This window comes from Lepidothrix coronata, unplaced genomic scaffold, assembly GCF_001604755.1.
Source record: "Lepidothrix coronata isolate B3197 unplaced genomic scaffold, Lepidothrix_coronata-1.0 Scaffold92, whole genome shotgun sequence".
Lineage (NCBI taxonomy): Eukaryota > Metazoa > Chordata > Aves > Passeriformes > Pipridae > Lepidothrix > Lepidothrix coronata.
In genome coordinates, this window is record NW_016690272.1 from 2,519,528 (window position 1) to 2,533,838 (window position 14,311).

At 41.8% G+C, this 14,311-nt stretch overlaps 1 protein-coding gene and 2 long non-coding RNA genes across 5 annotated transcripts in view; 2 read left to right on the top strand and 1 right to left on the bottom strand.

Moving 5' to 3' along the window:
• LOC108500651 overlaps nucleotides 1-14,311 on the top strand; it is a 190,385-nt gene that overhangs the window by 106,186 nt on the left and 69,888 nt on the right. The window lies entirely within an intron of this gene.
• Nucleotides 14-3,455, top strand: LOC108500648. The gene is made up of 2 exons (XR_001875929.1): nucleotides 14-482; nucleotides 2,258-3,455. It is a non-coding gene; the product is annotated as an uncharacterized LOC108500648 (long non-coding RNA).
• The window catches only part of XPO1 (exportin 1), a 34,438-nt gene continuing 26,078 nt past the window's right edge, over nucleotides 5,952-14,311 (bottom strand). For all 3 annotated transcript variants that reach the window (XM_017821757.1, XM_017821759.1, XM_017821758.1), the window contains exons 15-25: nucleotides 13,920-14,076; nucleotides 13,640-13,803; nucleotides 12,948-13,082; nucleotides 11,899-12,082; nucleotides 10,749-10,855; nucleotides 10,208-10,402; nucleotides 9,360-9,528; nucleotides 8,563-8,697; nucleotides 8,287-8,446; nucleotides 8,112-8,208; nucleotides 5,952-7,411 (exon numbers count right to left, since the gene is read on the bottom strand). In XM_017821757.1, the coding sequence (XP_017677246.1) occupies nucleotides 7,265-7,411; nucleotides 8,112-8,208; nucleotides 8,287-8,446; nucleotides 8,563-8,697; nucleotides 9,360-9,528; nucleotides 10,208-10,402; nucleotides 10,749-10,855; nucleotides 11,899-12,082; nucleotides 12,948-13,082; nucleotides 13,640-13,803; nucleotides 13,920-14,076 (1,650 nt within the window). In that variant the 3' untranslated portion in view covers nucleotides 5,952-7,264. The remainder of the gene's footprint in view (nucleotides 7,412-8,111; nucleotides 8,209-8,286; nucleotides 8,447-8,562; nucleotides 8,698-9,359; nucleotides 9,529-10,207; nucleotides 10,403-10,748; nucleotides 10,856-11,898; nucleotides 12,083-12,947; nucleotides 13,083-13,639; nucleotides 13,804-13,919; nucleotides 14,077-14,311) is intronic.

Consider the following 14,311-nt stretch of genomic DNA (forward strand, 5'->3'; position numbering starts at 1 on the left):
GGGAAAGGGGGCGGGAGGGTAAAATGGCGGCGGCGGCGGTTGGGCGCGCGCCCGGGGAAGGGCGGGAAGCGCCTCTCCCTGCCCTCTTCCCTTCTCCCTGCCCTCTTCCCGCCTCCCGCGGCCGGGAATCTCCGCCAGGAACGCGCACACGCCGCCGCTGTGACAGGGAACGGGGAGGGGGGGGGGAGCGGCTTCTCCTGCCCGCCCCTTCCTTCGGTGCCTGGAGCCGCGCTCGCCACTGCCCGGGCTGCCTCAGGGACCTCCCGCCTGAAGGGAGCGCTTAGCCCGCCAGCTCCATAGAGAGGAAGCTCCGTGCTTCCAGGCGGTTTTCCAGGTCTTCGGGATGGTTTATTGGCGTTTTCCGCCGTCGGGACGCGGGACGGAAGAGCTGCCGCCATATCTCCTTCCCGCCCAGCCCGGCTGAGGGGAGCGGGGGCACCTGTGGGCACCGGACCGCGAAAATGAGCGTTTGAAGGGCTACGGTAGCGTTTTCTGCTAATAATTAATTTATTTTTACCTCCTATAGTTTTCCACCCTGCTTTCCTCCCTCCCCCCTCCCCTTCTTGGACGGTGATTTATTCTGCCCGGTGTCTAACGGCGCGTAGAGTGTCTGTGACTTGCTGGAAATAGCCCTTTTTTTCATTAAAAGATACAGTCTGTCTCAAAAAACAAACGCAAAACTTTAGTTGAAGATATATAATTTATGCTGATTACAACTACCAGTTCACTCTTGGGCGCGTTTTGAACAAGGTTTTGTACCCGTGGATTACAAATCTTAAGGCGAGCAGCTGTTTTCCATTAAAAAAGGAAAAAAAAAAATCTTTTTTTTTTCTCCCATCTCTCAATCCTGCTCCCTCGCCCAGGTGCATGGAATTGGAATATGGATCACATGACAGGTCGTGGCTGGTTTTTCTCCCCAAAGGAGGCACTTCACCAGTATTAAGTGCTAATTTTTATTTCTGTAGTACCACCCAGTGGTGAGTCCGTGTGTTACTCCCAACCCTTCTATTTGACTCGTACATAGGATTAAGAAAACAAATCTATTAATAGCCGCAATGCAGATGCCATATAGTTCGGGAGAAAGTTAAAATAAAATCACCAAATGAGGGGGGAAGGAAAGAAAGAAAGAAAACAAAAAAAAACCCAAAACAAAACTGGTTTGAGTTCTTCACTAGCCGTCCTATTTTTTCCATTTAAAATAAGCCAGATGGCAGTGGAGAAATGCAGTTCTGGGTTTAATTCCATGTGCGTGTTTATCCAGGCTGGTAACACCGTGGAGGTTGAGTATATAACCTCCCACTCCAGAACTCTCTCCTCCTAACAGCCCTTGAGGCATCAGTTTGTTAAACTAAGAGAATTCCACTGCTGTTTAAAAATAAAGAGGCGATTTACTGTAAACAACAGCTACAACTACTGTAGAAGTCAGGAACTTACTAGAACGATCTGTCATCTAGACTTCTTGTCGCTTACTTGTCTTTGAAATACTTTCCAGGTTAGGTTTATCAAGGATAGCTATTCCTAAATACTCCCTGCTTAAATTGCCTTTTACTGATTTAAACAAATATAGAAAATTGAGTGTCCACGAGGCACAGACTCCTTATCTGTTACTTAATGCAAATGAAAACAAAAGTCTCTCAAACATTTCTGAGAATAACAAAGGGTACTAATAAGAGACAAGAGGAAGACTGAGTAACAAAATAAAAACTTCCCTTAACTTTTTACTGATCTTTCTCATTGGTTGTAACTTATATAGTCATAGTCTTTTCTGAACAATGTATTTTCTACTGAGAGAAATCTAACCAGCACTAGCTAGTTAGTTATTAAAGTAATTAGTTACATAAATGATTATTATTATTATGGAGATTTAGTTAATAACTAACCGGTTTAGTTATTAAAATTACACAGGTATACCAGAGCCTGTAGGGCCTTTTTTGGTTGTGTGATCTCTTCCAGATAGCATGAAAGCTTCTATAATGAAAAAAAAAAAAAAGAGCAGTCCAGAATATTACAATTATCATGTTCTGCTCATGCCTGAATTAAGGTAGCGACCACCTTTCTCTTCTAGAGCAATTCCAAAGCTTGAGATCCATCAAAAGGTGGCTCAGAGGGGTTTACGTTGTGCATATATGTTAGTTTTAGTAGATTTTGTGCTGCCTTACCTTTTGTGTCCAGATCATTTGTTATCATAGAAAAACCTCATTCCACAATCTGCATAATCTGATTTGAACTGACTTTCTGCTTTTTCTTCCTTGTGCAGGCCCTGCAGTAACTTTAACAACAGAATCAAAGTGAACTGCCAGAAACACCTTAAAAGACGGTTTTCCTGACAAATCAGCTCTTTGATCTGAGAGCAGCAGCACCAGAGTCAGCAGAAGGAAGGGAGGAAGGGGCCTTCTGGAGCCTGGTGTCACATGCCAAGCTCAAGGAGCACAACAGAAGAGCATTGGGTGACCTTGAGTCACTCCTACTTTTGTTCAGAATGGAATATTGAAAGCAAAATTCCTTTTACTGCACACAATTTCTTTTTTTTCTAACTAGAGATTTTAACCTGAGATTAAATTGCAGGAGGCAAGAACTGTAACTGCCTGATGAGTGATCATCAGCCTCCTGCCCTCCTGTGCTTTGCTTTCTCCTGACCTTTCTTCTCTCCCTGTGCCATTCCAGCAAGGTTGTTTTATCCCCAGGAGGCCTCTTCCCTTCCCTTGCTCCTCAAGGATCTGGAAATATTTGCTCTGGTAAAGTGCCAGCACTGCTCTAGAGGAATAACTTGGAGAAATGAAAGACATGGGCCAAACTAAAATTCTTTAATCCAAATTTAGGGCTGGATTAAGAGTTTGAGAACGTACACTTTCCAAAATTCACATCCCAACACTGAACTAAAAATCCTGTTTTTCTTTAACGTAAAGATGGAGTCCAGTTATATCTGTGCCCTCGAGGCTGGAATGCTGCTGGAAATCATTGGAAGCCACATGTGAGTTAACCCACTTTTAAAGTTTCGCCACTTGACTGCCACTGCTCTCTTAGCATTTTCAGCTTTTTAACAAGCTTCTCATTTAACTAGACCCCGAGAAGCCAAATTCAATTAGTTTGATTTAGCCCAAATAGTAGAGAATATACTCAGAATTCAGCTGCATTAGGCTGAAAATGCATCACGGAAGTACAGAAAAGGCATTTCTGAGCACGAGAGTGCCACCAGCATCTGAACCACCTTACCAGAGAGTCCAGGCAGCTTCTGGTGGACATTGGGACCATGAAAGTCTATAAACTTCAAGACTCAGGAAAAGCTGAGGCAATATTTAAAAAGACTTAAGATTTAAAATGTGTTCACAACAACAAAAAAAAACCCAGACCACTTGGTACATGTTGATGGGGCACCTGGAAGAGATATTCCAGTGCATCTTTTAGGAAAAAGTACTGTTTGGCTTTTAACTTACAAATAAAAGTGAAAAATCTGAGCGTGTTGTTTTTATTCCTACTCTTAACTTCCCAAATATTCCTCCTCAATCCCACTGACAGCACAAACAGGGAGTGAGAAACACACAGAGACCAACAGCAGCACAGGGGGCAGGTTTGGACATCTGAACTCTGGGATTTTGTGTGCTCTAGGTAATTCAGGTGCACTGAGAATCCCTCCACTGGAATGGCCAGGCCTTTTCCCAAGGGAATCCTGCTGACCCTAATCTGCAGGATTGGACAGTGAAGGATCTCCTGAAGCTGAAAGTCCAAAAGTAAGTTCAGTCTCAAGAACGTAATGCAGGTGCCTTCCTGATGGGCAGCTGAAGGGAGGGGCATCTTTTTTTCCTCATTTTCTGACCCAAACCAGTTTTTCCAGAGCCATCTCCAGCATTTCAGTTTGGAGGCAAACCCAGGAAGTGGGGAGAAAGGGAATAAGTTTAGACATACCTTCCAGCAAATCCCAACAGCACCCCAGGAGTCTTGGATCAGCAATAATCATTTATCTGGTGCTGAAGGGACTGTGGGACACTCTGGCCCCTCATCACAGCACCGAGGCAAGTCCCTTACCTCAGGCAACCTCTTCATGCATCATTTTCAGCATCTTTTCCTCATTTTCCCCCCCTTTGAGCTCAAGTTTTCTTGCCTTTCCAGTGCCAAAAAGTCTCAGAAGTAACTAAAGCCTTCCTGGAGAGATGAGCGTTTCTAAAGCTGGTGGTTTTTTGCATAAATATTAGCTTTATTGGAAAATAGTTCACTTAAACCAATCAGATTAACACACACCAAATTATTCTAGTTTTTAAAAAAAAAAAAAACAAAACCAACTAACCTAAAATGCTTTGGAAGAGAATCTGCTTCAGTTACAGTAGCAAACACATCATGGCAGCCTGAAACAAGTACTTGGGGTGTCTCCAGCAGCTGACAATTAATTCATGTAAACACAGAAAACACCCCCAAATATTCGTATTTATCAATGTACCTGGAGTACACAGAACTGGTTCTTGTAAAATCTGTATTAGAAATATGCACAAAACATTGGTTTACATATAATTACAAGTTATGTAGATGTTTATATGATGGTTCATGCTTTTTATCCATATATTTTGATTTACAGGGTGTGCATTAGAACTAGAACTTCCTCAGATGTACATTGTAATTTTTTCTCACCCCCCCCCCCCACATTCAGGATAACTGCACTGGAAATATGCACACACACAAGTCAAATCTTTAATGGTATCCAGAACTCTGCATAAGCTGCATTTTTATAGCAGCTGCAGAGATCAGGGAAAGGCACCAATTTTCTTAACAAGACAAGACCACAGTTAAATTTTTAGATCTAAAAGGGAAGCAAAACCTAAGATTAAAATGTTGGTAACTTAGATAATCCAGAAGGTATCAAAATAATGCAACAACTCTTCTCTGAATCAACATAAAAATACATTTTGGATTTGTTGAGAGTTTAGGTCACATTTAATTCTTCAGTGGACAACCCGACCACGAGCCCCAGACCAACTTCAACCTTTAAGGAAGGAACATGTCTAACTTTATTACCTGTATGGATTTGTTCCAAAGTGTTTGGAATGCACTGTGAATGCCACCACACATCAGAACCAGTTCAGTGCTCAGCTCTGTGACTCACTGATTAATCTGATGTCATGCTATGAGTGGGATTTATTTCCATTTTATTTCCATCTTAATAACCTTTTCTTACTTCTCTGCACAGCTTTTGATAATCTGTAGCTCTAACACTGCAACTCAGCTGGTCACGAGCCCTTTCATGTCCTTCCCACACGTGTCCTTTAACAGTACTTCAAATATTTCACTTTAAACTGCCCATTAAAGACAATGTGGCCTTCACAGGGCGGAACAAAAAGCTCCACATGACGGGAAGACATGGAAAAGCTTTAATGAGGAGCTTTAAGGAGAGAAAGAAATTAGTTTTGTAACTATTAATAGCTTTGGCAGGCTGTACTCTTAAGTGCCAGCCATCCAGGGTTTGAGGAACTTTCTTTCCAAGGATCAAGTGCCAGCTCACACAATGTCCAAGGGCCTTCCCGGGGCCGGCGCCGTAAAACACACGGAGAGATGGTCACCAACACAAACTTGGGACTGGAAACGTTCCGGTCACAGCTAAAATCCTACAGGAACACTGCTAACTCATGCACCCCTACTGCAAAAGGAACATACAGCACAAAGTTAACTATGGTACCCAAACTGACAGCAAACACCTCCACACCTGCCCGGCCTCGGTTTTACGGCTCTCAGGGAATGGCCACACTCGGCATCGTAGGAACAGTCTGGAGATTGGAGACCAAACCGACGGGAAAAACTTTGGGAGAGCTCGACATCAACTGTTAGAAAACACAGACAGGACATTACAGAGATGGGGAAGCCACGACTGCACACAACCTCAGTGTTCACACTGCGTCATAAATCTGTGAAAATCATTTAACTACAAAACTTTAGGTAGAAAAATAACTGTAGATCTTGTCTACACGTGTTATTCACACGGACTATTATTAACTGCTTAGTCAAGATACAGTGCAATGCCTCTTTGAAATAAACTGCAAAGAGTCCAGAGAGAGAAAGAGCAAGAGTACCTCATTCATTCCTGGCATTTCAGAGTAACGGAGTATGGAATATTTATCCATGGAGGTAAGTCAGAACAGCTACTGTACTTCCAAATGGAGCCCAACTTTAGTTCATGTTCACTTCAAGCACAGCCAAAGTCCTTGAGATGAGGCAAGCCAGAAGCAAGTTATCTAGACCTCAAGGAACTTCTCCTACACCTTCGAATACAAATCTTAAATATGATCACAGCATTTTCATCCAATAAAAGAATAAGCCGAAGAAAGAAAAATAAATGTAAACCAAGTTTATTTTGCTTTTAAGTAGTGTTCTTTAAGCACTACAGCATGGTAAACAATGTAAATTAGTATAAGTCATCTCAAAAGCCAGTTTTTTTGTTTGGTTTTTTTTTTTTTTTATTTTATGAGTTGTTAAAAAGATGCAGCCTATTCTAACAGGATAAATATTTTAACCATTTCACTTCGAGTTAATGAAGGCTCACAAATGAGCAACACTCCTCATTGAGGAAAACAAAAAGCTGTTGTCGACAAAGCGACAGCACACACACAAAAAACAAAAGAACTGTGTAAAAATAACTAACTGTACTGTGTTCCCATACTCTTCAGAAGTTGCTTTACAATGGGATGATATGCACATGATCTTGCTGCAAACTTGCCATACAACTTGCAAATACACGTAGCCTACAGCCTTACCACTCGGTCCAAAAAGCTGCTAACTGCTCAGAACAAAGGCAGCACTAGAATCCTCTGCTGAACAATGAATTCAATCTGCTTTACTCTTCACCTTTTCTCCTAGACTGCAGGACAGACTAGAAAGAAAAACCGAATTTAAAAAAAAAAAAAAAAAATCGATACTCTTACAGGAAATTGGATTATTTTGCAATATAGTCTTTTACAAGTTAAACGTTTTGCCTATTTTTTTTCCCCNTTTTTTTTCCCCTTAGCCACAAAATGGGCATGAAGTAATTACTTTGAAAATGCCTTAATTTTCAACTTCATGCAAATCTAAATAAAGATGACCAAACAAAAGCTTAAACAATGGAAGGATATTTCACAGAAAATTTCTTATACAAAAAACACATAAGAAAAAAGGGCCACTAGGTGACATTTTAATTTACAAATTGGCATCATTTTGGTCAACAAATATCCAAGTGCTGTTTTCTTCTATCACAACAAAGTAGCTGTACAGAAGGAAAACTGCAAAACTTGTTTTATTTTTGTTTTTAATCGCACATCTCCTCAGGAATTTCATGTGGATTAAGGATGCCGGGTACAGACATCTGAAGTTTATGTTTCTCCTCTTGAGCCTGTCGAAGGGCTGTTTCTCTCTCCTCTAAGAATAAGTCTGATGTGTCTTCACCTGCAAATTCCTGTATAATTCACAGAAAAACATTAGTTTATTGTCAAATGCTTTAGGCAGAGTTATGAGCTTCCAAAATGACAAGGAAAACATCTTCCCATCCCCTGTTTGCTTGGATTTCTGTTCCTAAGGTCAGAATTAATAGAAAGCAATGCAAAATAACTGAAGATTCTCACCATGTGTTACAGAAAGGGATGCTGCAGTTACCCAGCATTTGGAGCAGAATCGTGGTAATTAAAGCAGAATCATTACAATTGTGAAACACCTGACAACTGTCATCTCAAAACTAATTCCAAACTCTTTCCTACAGTCTTAGAATTCTAGCATCTTTAGAAAAATAAAGGCATAGCATTACTGCAACAAATTTCAAAACTGGTCCAATTTCCAAGCAGAACTGAAACAAAATCTGGTTAAAAATCAACTTATAACCTGTTTGAGTAAGTTCTGCAGCTGTCTTAGACACTGGAATTGTGTGTGCAGCATAAAATACAAGTGATGATGTTTAAGCTCAATTTATAAAATTAAATCCCACTGAAACAGATTCCATGGAACACCATAAACCATTGGACAGAGTTCTCAATGCATTTTAAGAAGCTGCAAAGAAACTTGTATCTCTAAGCAAACACGGAATGAACACTGTCCAAGCTCTTTCCAACAATATCCTGCTGAAAACTGGTTTCAATTCCTTGAAAAAAGCACACCCAACATACCTTGATTTGGACCAGGAAATCCCTTAGGTGTTCCTTGAAGGCAGGAATATCCTGGTTTAAACTGAACAGTCCTGTTACGAACAGCTTCACCTGGGCACTGACAACAAACACATCCATTAGTATCCCAAGGTGGAAGAGCCCACTCAGGAGCACCAAAGAATCATGGCAGACTTACTCTTGCAGGTGAGGAAATGCAGACTTGAGGAGATTGGCCACATACTCCTGGATAAACATTTGGTTGTTCACTGGATTCCCAGGGTTTAGGGGAGTACTGATCTTTCCCTCTTCTACCAAGTTGAACATGTAGGCCAGGATTGATGCATGCATTGTCAAACCTGCAGGGATCAGAGCCAGGCACGCAGGGATTAATTCCCAACAGGATGTGCTCCGTTATTTGATGTTCAGGAGGATGGTTTTCCATCCCCTGCCTCCCCCAGAGGCCAATTCCTACCTGCGGTGTGCGAGGTGTCCGTCACCACGGAGAAGATGTGCTGGAGGATGTCGCAGAAATACGTCTGGTAGAAGCTCTGGGCAGCCGTCTCCTCCTGGGCAACGTTCTGGAGTAGAGTATAAAGGATCTGAAGTCCTGCAAAAGAGGTGTTAAAAAAAAAAAAAACACTTAAATTACCAGCTGACCAATACCTGGCCTTTCCCAAAACGACACAGATACGCCGAGAAATTCTGGTTGGCACCAAAAATCCCAGCACGGCATGTGAGGGCTCTGCCGGGCACTAGAGGGCACTGCTGCCCTGACATGGCCCACCCCTGCAGCTGCATTGGCATATCATTAGCAAAAAGGGCAAATCACAGCACTTAATGAGGGAAACCCTCTGCCCAGTGTTTGCTAATTAAGCAAGGGAAGGTGTTTTAATGTCCGGATTTACACGGGAACTTAAATAACTTTCCCAGGTGAAACACAACCGAACAGCATCTTCTCCAATCACTAAAAAAAAAAAAAAACCTCAGTGGTTTCACAGGGTTTTTTGTAGCACCAGTTTGAGCTGGGACATTCATTCAACCACTTCAGAAGAGTGCAAGCAGACACTGTAACACTGCTCCCTTCCAGCTACAGGAATGAAACAGCAACCAAGTATCTCAGCCCATTCACGGATACCTGGCTGAAACCTTGGAGCTGAGAGAGAGGAATATTATTCTTGTGCAAATCACATGACTGATATGCCGAGTTTGACTAAAGAAAACAACATTCGACCAGGAAACACCTGATCTGCATCAAACACTGCCATTTACCTGTATCTGCAACGTTTCTCATTGTATGTTTGAAAGCCCAAATAATAGAATCCAGAACAAGTTTGAACTGTGCAGGTGGAATGGCCAGGAAGGCTGGGAAGCAGTGAGAATTTACAGCCTGGAGTAGCAAGAAGAAGTTTGTTCTATGTTCAGGATATTCTTCAAAGTCCTAGAAAGAGAAGGGGAAAGAAAAGTCAGGTCTCCTGAAGTTCCTCTTAAGATCTTCTGTTAAGCAGAGCAAGCCAGTAGCTTGACACAGAACAGCACTGACATCCCAGGTTTAAATTCAAAGCAAAGGTTACAGTTCTCTGAGTTTTTCCCCACCAAAGCTTGGCAAGACCATCTTCTACAGTGACACAACACTGAAAGGCTGAGCCACAGTGTGTCAGGGCACAGCCTCAGTCACTGCTCAGGCCACAGACACCACATAGAGAGACTCAAGCCTGGTTAGGCACCAAAACTGCCACAGGGGTCCAATTTCTGGTTACACCCTGCTGGCCAAGTAGCACTAATTCAGTGGTGGTGCTCAAGGGTTGTGCAAATACATCTGGCACACTGTAGCACAAGGACTGCATCAGTGAGGAGATACTCAACATGACTGACCAGTACCTGTGTTCATAAACTTTAAAGATTTATGGATTCTAGCAGTTAGTCCTACACTGACACTTGACTGTAGCACAGTCCTCCTTCCAGGCAAGGCCCCAGAAAAATTATTGACGATTTGAGCAGAAATTTCATCAAATTCAACTTCGTGACTGGCAAAAAACCGGGGAGATGATTCACAAGACACCAGTATGGAAGCATTCCAGGGGAGATGCCTTGTCCCGAGCTGAAACATAAATAAATACCTTGTTGATCATGTTTAATGTGCACTCAAAGACAGCATCGAAGATCTGAGGTATTTCAGCAGTGATGTGCCCCCCCAGCTTGTTGACAATGATGGCCATGGTGCTGAGCACCTCGGGCTCCCGCGCCGCGGGCACGTTCCGCTGGTAGTCGATGAGAACTGCATCCAACAACGGAGGAACAAAGTTTTCAGCTACCTAATTGGAAGAGCAAACCGTGGTTATGCAGTGCAGCTACGGAGCAAAGGCTCCAGCACGCGGTTCCTAAGGAAAAGGGTTGCCTGGAACTCAACGGGGAAGTTGAAATATGTTCCCATCCTCTGTATCCACCTTCCCACAGGGCTCTTAAACCTCCTTGATTCCCTCCAAGTTCACCCTCAGCTAAAAACTGAAGTATCTCAAACAGAGCTAAGCTTACCTCTCCCTTCTATTTTACAGACCTCCTGAAGCAAGTTCTCCTGTGACCAACTGGTTCAGTCAACAGAACACAAACCAGTTCCCAATTCCGCCTTAGGAGTTATTTGTACAAAATGCATCTACTTACCATCTGTGGATCATTGGACCTGCTCACCCAGCCAGAAATTAGTTTCAGAGTTTCCCTTTTTACAGTCCTCATACTTCTAATCAAGGGCTGCTTTGTTACCATTTCACCTGGAAAATTTTAAAGCTTCAGTTAATTGTGTGAGGTGTGAAAAAAACACAAAAATAGAAGATTAGGCTGACATAAACAGAACTGAGAATGCTTGATTTTTATATCCAAATTACAAAGACTGTTAAAGGCTTCCTTTGTCTTTAATCTTCACCAATTGTAAAGACATGCTCTGAGGTGACTGCAATCCCAGCAGTTGCTGGCCAAGGAGAACACCAGGCCTACAGCCCCAGCAACCGCTTCCTAAAATTCACTGTGTCTGACAAGGACAAATTCTGGCCATTAGAGCTGCTGAATGAAAATGTATTGATTTCTCAGTCACTTTTCTTCTGAATTCTGAGAATCTACTTCAAGGTAAAGCAGCTGCTCCGTTTCCAAGTTCCATTTAACATTCCCATTTCCAGGTATCATCGTCTGCACCGGCCTGAGAACCGCTCGGAACACAGAACTCAACAACTGACTCATTTCATCTCGTAATGAACCACCACAGAAGCACCTTCTGCTGAGACACCACAGGCCCTTATTTATCTGGTAAAAATAGCTATGTGAGGTAATTGATAATTCCTCCTCTGTGACTGAAAGCCTGGTTTATCCTGACTTTTGAGGCCTCTTCACTCACAATTCTGCAACGCAGCTCGGGAGCAGCAGAGTCTGGTACAAAACCTGCCAACAGCTTCTGAGGAAATGGCTGAGATTCTATTTACAGAGAGGCTTTTAACACTCAAAATCAGAGTCAGCTCCAAGAACACACACTACTTGGTCTCAGCAAGATGCCTATTAATTCTAAGTAAGCATCTCCACTGTTCTCAATCTTCCTTAAACCTTCTCATTCAGAGATGTTTTTTCCTCCCTCTAAAACTGGGAGTTCTTTATTTCAATACAACGACTGGTTAACAAAGAGATTGAAGCAAGCACTTCCAATTCTTTTCTATTATCCCAAACAGTAAATTCAAACAGTGACAATAACCTAATTGGGATGTACTTTGAAACCTGATGGCAGACACAGATTACCCCCCATTTTCAGGAAGAACCTGGAATTTCTTACCATTAGCCTGAATAGCTGCAGAAATATTTTCACTTAGGCACTTGTACACATTCAGCATATCTAAATAAATTCTTCCAAGCTGAATCACAAAGGGGTGGCCAACTGCTTTACACGCTCTCACGTTGGTTTTCAGAATGCTACCAAGCTGCTTGACTGTTTCAGGATCCTTTAGGATATCAACATTCTGTTAAAAAAAAAATAAGAGTTCATATTGGTTAGTGAATACAACTGCCCTGTGGCTTTCAATATAAAAGCCTGAAGTTGAAACAATTTGTCTTATACACTGCCTTAAAGAACACATCACTGACATTCATGGACTTTACATATATATATATATATATACTGCTCTTTATTTCATGGCATTTGCCAGTACCCACAACATAGTCAGGATAAAACTTGAAATTATTTCATTCTGCTCATCTGCAGAAGTATTTTTGCTGCAGTGGTAAAAGCATTACTCTAGTTGCAGAAAGGGAAAAAAACCTAAGGAGATTAAGAAGGTGAAAACGGAAGTGGCCCAAAGGAAATGCAGTGGAAATGGTCTTTTTTTAAGAGGGAAGTCAGAGTAGAAAAAGTAACTCAAGCTCACTGAAGTTTCAGGTTCTTAATTAGATTAACTGCAAATGGATTGTCTCTTGTGCAGTGTCAAGACTGCTGTTCTTTAAGTATTTTGGAAGACTGAAAGAGATGGAATGTAAAAGTAAGAAGTAAAGATGTGCTTTACAGTATTTTTAGCATTATAACTTGCCTGTTATCCTAAAAGAAAACCCACTCAGCCAAGTGAAAGGCCTTTAAAAATCTACTGGAAAAAAAAATCTACTCTGTGCAGTAACAAAAAACTGTGCTTTCGATCAGATTTAAACAAATATTTTGTCATTTAAGTCTCCTCTCTCAAAACAGCACTTTCATTGTCACGTCAGTGACTGTTTTTAGCCATCTTGTTGTGAAGTCCACCCCAGCTCTGTGCACTTCATGTGAAAATATGCAAAAATAAACATTTAGCAGCTTTTCACCTGAACATGGAAGACATTCAGAACTTCTGAGCTCACCTTTGTTGCCTGTTGGATGATGCTGTCCCACACCTGGTTGGGCAGCAACATGTACTTTTCTATCAGGTGCTCCTGCACAGTCTGGTCCGTCTGTGCCCCGATCATGTATCCCACTGCTTCGTAAAACGTGTGCACCTGGGGGGGAAGCAGCAGCACAGCAAGCAGGGAGGTTAAAAAGGAGGAAGGAAAAACTTTAAACATAGCCAGACATGTTTAAACTGGCTTCCATCACTCCTGAAGTGCTTTTTTCCAGATGCCAGATCCCCTCTGCCCGAAGTTTCAGTATGTTATTGCAATATCTCAGTGGGTGTCACATGTGAACACTATTCTCCCTTCCAGGACACATTTCCCCTTCCCTTTTGGCTTAGTCCTCACCCCCTCCTTCAAAAATACAACCACTGTCCAAATATACTGTTATAGTATTGCTCTTTCCCAAAGCAGAAGCACTGAGTTCGATTCAATGTCTTCTTTTCAGGTTAAAACATTCCAGAACTCAAAAATTCCAACTAAATGACACTTAAAATTCCACTTCCAAGCATTTCCAAGTAACATCTCAAAGCAACCTGGGCTATTTGTCCCCTAACAAAAACCTAAGGAATATAATTCATCACTGGAAAACCCCCTGCCTTTCCCTAAGAAGCACCTTTCCATTAGACTTTAGGAATCACCCACCCCACTGAACCAAAACATACCTGCTGTGGCTGAAGGTCACAGATGATTGTGTTGATGTTGTTCAAGATTTCATCAATAAATGGCATCACCTCCCCCACCTGCACCTGGACAAAGTGCCGGCGGCATTTCTGTGCTATTTTGATGAAGGTATCACAAGCCATGTCCTGGACACCATCGTGGGTTTCTAAATCAGAGCAAGGCAGTTATTGCTTTGTGTTTTCTCCCCTACACGTGTCTATGTATAGGCTTTTTTTTTTTAATAATTATAACAACAAATAAGAAAAAACCCCAGATAATTACCATGCATAAATTCGAACAGCTTGTTGACTACTGTCTTCAAGAATTTCCAGTGAGCTCTCAAAAACCGAGGGTATTGACCTACTATATACATTATATTTGATGCAATAATGGCTTTATTGTCCTTTCCTCGCTTTTGTTCACACAGTCCCAGGAGATCCTGCAACACAATAGATTCTTGGTTTCCTCCTCAAGTTTGTCCAGTTCAATTAAAAGCACTTTAAGCATAAAATCCTCTAAGGAGCTACATTAAAGTGGTTGCCATAATCAAGTTCAAAACCCAAATTAAGAAAAAAAAAAAACAAATGAGTGGTTTAAGATTGGGGTGATGAAATCATTTCAGTTTCAGACAAACCCAGATCATTGTATTTTAAACTACAGAATCTCCATTTTAC